The following is a 7,815-nucleotide window of genomic DNA, read 5'->3' on the forward strand; positions in this document are numbered from 1 at the left end:
ATTTTTCCTTGTATATTTTTCTCAATATTATACATTTTTAACGAAACCGCTCCTAATATGTCAACGACTTCAGGGTAGAAACGAATTTCGAGTAAATTTTCTTGCATCGATTTGAAACTTGTTTGAATTTTGTACCCCATAGCAAATCCTGAATTTGTGATATTATTGATAGATGCTACGATGTCGATAAGTTTTTCATCCACATTGAATAGAGTATAATCTATATAATAATCTTTTTTATATTCATAAAAACACGTCATAATCCCGTACATTTTTTGATAACTATTCGCACTAAAAGTATTCTTTAAATTATATTCAAGAATTATTTTGTCATCATCTGTTCTTTTGAGCTGAGTGTCAAAAGCCAAAAACCAGGCGTCATTTCTAGATGCATTAAAATTAATTACAAAATCTGTTCCTCTATCACGGTATGATAAATGTCCAACGTAATTATTTTCTGTATAAATTTTCGCTTGTGCATGCGATTGTCCAACTTGTATAAACAAGTATTCTTTTTCAGCAGTATTTATTTTCAGTAAGGGATCTTTAGTGAACAAAGCACTTAAATTTAAAAGCATATTTAAGGAATTTGTTTCGTTCAATTGTATAGAAGTATTTATCAGACCTTGAGCATATGATGCTTTGAGATATATATTCGGATATACTTCAAATGATGTCCTAATTCTTAGTTCAAGAACTTTTGCTCTGTCAGGTGTAAAATATAATGAAACATCGTTTTCATTGTTAAGAATATTTGTTGTAAGGAATACATGATGAGTTTTGTTTGCAAATTGCTGCCCTTTAATTATAATAAACGTATCTTTTACACAATCTTCACATAGTTCAACCTCAGTTTTCACTTTTAATGAGAATAAACTGTCATCAATCAAATCTTTATTTACATCTACCATACCTATCAGAGCTTTAGCAAATTTCTCCGACAAATCATAGCTATATTGTGTGGAGATATCTATGCTTTTAGCATATAACATAGGCGATGTTGCATTGAAGTTTACTTTTAATATACCACTATGTGATAAATCCAGCGAAGAATCAATTTGGTGCTTATCTTTATGAAGTTTAGATGGCAATAGAAACAATGTCACTATTTTTATTTCGGATCTTAAATCATACATAAATCCAGAATGTATGGTTTCATAATTATCTAAGAAACTATCAAATTTAATATCGACCTTGCAGAAGTTTGCTCCTTCTAAGTGAACATCTGTAGATAAAGCTATAGTATTACCGTCTACTTCGCACTCAATTCCAGCCGATGAGACGTGATTTTTTTGCACCAAAAATATTTTACCTCTAACATTATTCCAATTAGTAGATGGACTACTGATTGTAAAATTGTATAAAACATCTTTAACATCTTTATGTGCGCTTGTTTCGATGCTATATATACTTTCATTTTTCACTAATAAAATATTCATATATTCAACATCATCATCATTTAATCCTGTGCCTAATTTTAAAATTACATTTTCACGATAATTTGAAAGCTTCGAATCCATTTCTAATAATGCTTCTTTATTGAAATTTGTAGTATTGTATATTCCATTCAAAACTAAGAAATCTTCTTTCAAACCTAAATCTATTCCAAAAGTATTTATCGCAGTTGTTATGTCGTACTGCACATCTAGATGTCCTTTCGGCAGCAAACTGGCACTTGTTTGAAAAGTGGTATTGAACTTAAATTTTTCTTTTAAAAATTCTAAATTCGTAGTAAACGCAGCTTTTTCATTGTTGTAATTCCAGAAAGATTCTAGTTTCAAATTTTGATGTCCCAGAGTCTCCAATTTCATATTCAAGTTTGGTAAATTAAATAGAGAATCATGAAGTAATATATCGGCAGAGTAAAGTTCATTTAAATACATAAATGATGATGATAAATCTACAAGTTTTGAATCTTTTGTCAATTTGAAAGCAGCATGACCTTTTTCTTCATCATAGTAAACATCAAATATTGACTCTAAATGTTTGAAACCGTTCACAGGTGTATCTATGCCTGTTGCAATTAACATTGCATTTTGTTTCAATTCATATTTAGCGTGCATTTGATATCTTTGAGTTGAATTTAATATTGCTGATAATTGGATTTCCGATGCATTTTTGTAAAGAACATTTATTCTGGTCAACTCATTGTCGGACAAATTTATGATTATGTTACCCATGATCATCGAACTATTTAAAGCAGCATCCGCATACAACTTTAAAACGTCTTTGTTCCATTTCACAATTAATTCTGATGTTTTAATATTCTGCTTTAAGTTATAATTGAACTCGATTTCGATAGGGTCAAAATTAGAAGATTCGGCAGATAATAAAAATATAAAGGTTTCATTAGAATTGACAAATTTTCCGCTGACATCGATACTTTCGTTATATTTTTTATCTACAATTGAAATTTTTGGTTCATTGACAATATCATCAGTAAAAAAACTGTAAAGAAGTTGAATGGATTCATCAGTGGAATCCATAATTTTAGAAGGTCTATCCCATTTTAAAATTAAATTTTTCAACTGGTAATGTTCAAGCGCATATGAAAATTCTAAGTTGTCATTCCATTCATTATATTTCCAAGCTGATATATGATTGAATGTTTCAAGTTTAAAGTCGGTAGATGAAACTATATCCAAATTATTTGATCCAATTTTTCCAGATGCTATTGCCTTCGAACTACCTGCAATTTTATCGTAGTCAAAGTAAATTTCTACATCACATTCATTGTTTGTACTAGAATCAATTATAATACGAAGAATTTTATCATTATTCTCGAACTCCATTTGAGTTTTGTGTTCTACGATAGAACCAGTCACTTCAAAAATATATTGATCATTCGTTGTGTTGAAATCGATATCCATTTCTTCGCGCATATGAAGAGTTGCTAGTAAAGTATCATTATTCCAAGCATACTTAACGAACCACTTCTTATGATCCTCATTAAAGTCTTTTTCCAACCTGGTTTTCAATATATGATTAGGTATTTCAAGATTTAAGCCCATATAACGTGATCTGTCCGAAGAGAACTCAAAATCCAGCGCACATCGTTTTTCGTCATCGTATATTACTTTGAATTTTTCCACCATTTCTCCTAAAAACTGATGTTCTAATAATACACTTAGCTTTGGCAAAAAAGTAGAACTAATGTCCACGGTGCCATCTATAGTATGGACATTAGGATGATTTATAAATGATCGTAAATAAAATTTTCCTGCAATATTTGTATCTCAGTTGTAAAATAACTTCTGTAATGTTGAAAGTCGTAGTAGTAATTGAAAGCGTTTTGCTCGATGTATTTAAAAGGTGTAGTCATCAAGAAATCAGCTCGATGAGGTTCTTGTTCATATTTTATATAAACTTCTTCTTGAAACCATGACATTCGTCCTGATATTTCTGTTAAAGGTTTCGAAATTGAATATTTGTAAATTATATTTGATATTGTTTCTTTTGATCCGCTAATACTATACTCAGCATTACAATAATTTTGAGCTCGTTCAAATTTTCCTGTTATCTGATATGAATCTTTGTTATAGAACAGCTTGCAATTTGTTAGGACAAGTACGGAATCCGATTCACGATTTAATTTATTTGCAAAATCCAATGTTATATTCGGTACCGGATAAAAGGAACTCATCACATTAACGACAGTATTCAAATTTGACGCTGGAGAGTGATTACCAGTCGCGTTCAGTAATATAAAATTGTTCATCCATTCGAAATGCATCTAAAATACAACAACTTATTTAAAATACTGCTAACAATAGTTGATGTTTATAAAAAATAACTTTCCATACATTCAGGTCCATTACTCGTTTTCCGGCTCCCTTATATGACAGGTTTATCAAATGTTTTTTAAATATCGGAATTGTTGATTCCAGATGTAAACTAATTAAAGAGTTGTCTTGTTTCTCTTCATGAGATGTTACAAACGAAATCCATTGATTCTCATTCCAATAACCCATTATTTTTACTTTATTATCTCTAAAATAAACAATTTTAATTTAGACATAAATGCATCAGCTTTGTTTTCATATGACTGTTATACTCACTCAATTGTACTAATTCCGTCTATTTTTTGTCCGGGAAGTTCTAAACGAAAGCTCTGTTGCGCGGTGTCTAAATCAAGCAAAAAAATGCACTTATTTTCGGGGTTGTTGATCTTATCCCAGTGAAAAAGCATACTGAACTGTATGGTAGTGCTGGTATTTAAATTAAATAATGAGTAGATCCGCTTCTCTAAATCGAGATCCAATAATAATTTTTTATTTGGCCCCTTGAGTGCAAAAACCAGAGTATTTTCATAATGCCGGTTTGGTAGGTCCATAATGAGGGATATTTTATGTTCATGAATATTCGTATACAATAGTACAGCAGCATATTTATTTTTTTTATAATCTGCGCTGGCGCTACATTCAAAATGTTTATTTGATACTAATAGTTTTCCTTTCAACGTCCAAGGTTCTATTCGCTCGATGTTTCCCCCGCTTTGAGTAATATGCAATGTGATTGAATGTTCTAGTTTTGAGATATCGCTGAGGTCTGTATACGAACCAACAGCCTTGAAATTGATCTCTTCTTCTACGGCAAAACTCCGAATTGCTGAACCGGTAAATAATACACCATATTCGTTTCCTTTATGTGTCAAATGACCGTCCAAAGTCCACTTTCTCTTAGGTATCAAGAATTGCAGAAATACTCCTAAATCATTTGTTAAAGGATCTTTCAATATATTTACCTTGGCATATGCTCGATGCTCATCATTCAAACGGGCAATGCTGTGCGCTATAATTCCTTTAAAATTTGTTAGGTATTTCGCACTAACTAAATAATCGATATCCTTGCTCAAACAATTGAAAGCACATTTCGCTTCAAAGTCGTAGTATCCATCTAATATTTTCAATCGGTACAGTTGATGAGTTTTCCATATCACATCTCCAAGTCCCGCAACCGCGTTGTGCTCAATATATCCACGAGTTTTCTGAAATCCCCATGAAAATTCAATATGAGACTGTGGAAATTCGGTTGATTGTAATGAAAATGATATTCCCAACTTTTTAAGCATACCCGTTAATATATTTTCATATTTCAAATAAAGCGATACGCTGTGCAATTGTTGATTTTTAAAAATGTACGTCATAGAATTATTTACACAGTATATTGATGAAGTATAACTCAAAGAACCTTTCATATCACCCGATAATTCAGAACTTGCAAGGTTACCATTCCACGACCACTTATCCTTATCTCTATTGAGATCTCCTAAAAATGAAACTTTATCTTTCGTAAAACCTGATAAAGTAATAAAAGTGCTGTATCGATTTTTTTGAGTATATGCAATAAACCCATCAACTTCTGCAAAAATGCGATCAAAGTATTGTATGTTTATATTCGATGATATTTTATCGTCTTGGGTTGCAATACTTCCTTTAAGCCTAATATTCTTTTGTCATCTTCAGAAATTTCACTTTCAAGCGCCTTGTAAGCCACCGTATTGGTTAATTTTCCCACAAAATTGTACCTTTTGAATGGTGTATGGATTTTAGCGCTCGCATTCATGGCTTTTGGGAAGATTTTGTATCCGATATCTATATTTCTCTTTACATTAGAGTTTGGAGTGTTTATATATAAATTAAACATATGAACTGGTTCACTAGAAATTATTTTTGATTCTTTATGGTATTTGAATTCATAAGAATCAAAGTTGTCAACTTTTTTTAAATCCAATATATAACGAGCAGATCCAGTAAGCGGAAAATATGGTGCAATCAAAGAAGAAGAAGCATTTGGATAAGAAATATCATTACATAATTGCATTCCAGTAATAACAGCTGCCGTTTCAGATCCACAGCTATAAAATGTTTCTCTCTGAGAATGACCTTTAATAGGTTCATTTCCGGATGGACTTATTAAGTATATTTCTGAAGTAATTTTCACTAAATTCATTTTTTCTTTAGGAACTTTCAGTTTAATATCAACTAGTTTTCCCTCATCTAGACGTATTGAACCATCGATATACGAGTTTGAGTTCATAGATACATCCATTTTTAAACCAGATTTTGTAACAGAAGCATCCATCACCATAGTGCCAACAATGCGAATAGCAGCACTTGGAACAATATGACCGACTACATTCATTTTAAAATCTCTAAAATTTTCCACATCAACTTTGCCACCGATTTTCAAACCTACGGTACCGTTGCATTCAACGAAAGCCTCAATGGGAATCCAATTATCGTAGGAATACTATAGGATGCGTCAAGTACACTAAATGATTTAACAAAATCTATATCCCTTCCTCGGAACAGTTTATATATCATGTCTTGAAATAAATCTTCTGTGTTAGACATATCTTGCAAATTATTGAAATTGAAATAATTTAGTTCGTTGCCAAATATTTTTGCATATATTGCGCCTTTCGGTACTCTTATTTTTTTATATTCACTTTTAGGTATGAAAGCTTCTATTTCATTGGTGTTGCCATCTGCTTTGATAACATTGAATATTTTCGATAGTGTTTCATCCGGATAATAGCCATCAGGGCTAAAAAGTTTTTCAAAAGTATCTTCCAGCCCTTCTGCTCTACCACCAATTTCTAATACATTCATAGTTTCACCAAATATATCAAGAGTCAAATTGACCATAGCAGACCTAGGTATATACGACTCAGGTGAAAAAATAACATTGCTCTCTAGTGCTCCACCAGCATTTAATAATTTCGAAAAAGATGAAAATTCGTAGTTCCTAGAAACTTTCTAAAATTTGTATCAAATTTCTTACGCAAACTTCACTGGATAAGATGTGATAGATGTTTGATGTCTGTTTTCCAACGAGCCGAAGATTCTTGAATATTAGTCAAATGAGTCCATATAAAGGAACCCACTATAAAATGAAAAAAAAACTCAGTAGTATACTTGTCTATTTAAAATTTACTTTGTTTATAATTTAATAACATATAACATTACCTTGGTTGCCTTTTCAGCTAAAAGTACTCCACGTATCTTATATAAATCCTGTTGGACAAACAGTTCATTGCAGCCAGATAGGAAGAAATTCTTACTTCAGTTGGTTCCGTTTATTTGGCAAGGGTATCGAGGAAAATTTGGTTTCTTGCCATTTGCACGAAAATCGTCTATAAGCAGCCAAAGCCTGTACTCTGATTTCTACTGGCAAAGTGCTGGTCTAAACCAAATTCTACGTTAATATAATTTATATTTTGAGATATTATTATTTTAACTGAATAATTAAAAATATTATTAATATTGGAGATAAAATGCACTTTATAGCAATTTGTCAAAGTTTTTGTGGGAAACGGCATGTCCAGCATTTCCCAGCCCTTTTAATGCTAATATTATATCATTCTGTGACTGAAATGTTGATGCTCTGCAACTATCTCCCAAGTATTTCTCAATACTTTCCAATGCAGTTTAGATAACATTTTCGTTCATACATTTTGTATTCATTTGGCAATATCTGTATATCATTGAAGATATTGATAGAAATGCATTGTTGTTGAATGATCAAGAAGGGCTAAAATATTTATATTTATGTATTTGATAAATGTTTTAAATATAAAATTCAATAAATATTATGAGGTTTTTAAAATATACGCACAGTAAGCATTTTTAAGGAATATAAAGTTGGATTACTACTGAATGATAAAAAATGTTAGCCAAGAATTAAATTGACCTCACTAAGTACTTCGTTACGTAATAATTCCATCATTGTCGCTACACTTCATAGTTTGGATTAGTTGCATGGCGTCTAAATCATATGTCCTGAATATTATAATGCAACATGATTTCAATA

The 7,815-nt window shown here is 31.2% G+C and overlaps 1 protein-coding gene across 1 annotated transcript in view; it reads right to left on the reverse strand.

Moving 5' to 3' along the window:
• Positions 1-7,815, reverse strand: part of LOC113382164 — a 77,891-nt gene that overhangs the window by 48,954 nt on the left and 21,122 nt on the right. Inside the window, exons 12-17 of the mRNA XM_026620708.1 lie at positions 6,432-6,761; positions 5,528-6,252; positions 4,059-5,441; positions 3,804-3,990; positions 3,253-3,733; positions 136-3,169 (exon numbers count right to left, since the gene is read on the reverse strand). Coding sequence (XP_026476493.1) covers positions 136-3,169; positions 3,253-3,733; positions 3,804-3,990; positions 4,059-5,441; positions 5,528-6,252; positions 6,432-6,761 — 6,140 coding nt within the window. The remainder of the gene's footprint in view (positions 1-135; positions 3,170-3,252; positions 3,734-3,803; positions 3,991-4,058; positions 5,442-5,527; positions 6,253-6,431; positions 6,762-7,815) is intronic.

This window comes from Ctenocephalides felis, unplaced genomic scaffold (assembly GCF_003426905.1).
Source record: "Ctenocephalides felis isolate EL2017-DRISC unplaced genomic scaffold, ASM342690v1 CF-g0.4_SCAFFOLD_03335, whole genome shotgun sequence".
In the NCBI taxonomy this organism is placed as follows: Eukaryota; Metazoa; Arthropoda; class Insecta; order Siphonaptera; family Pulicidae; genus Ctenocephalides; species Ctenocephalides felis.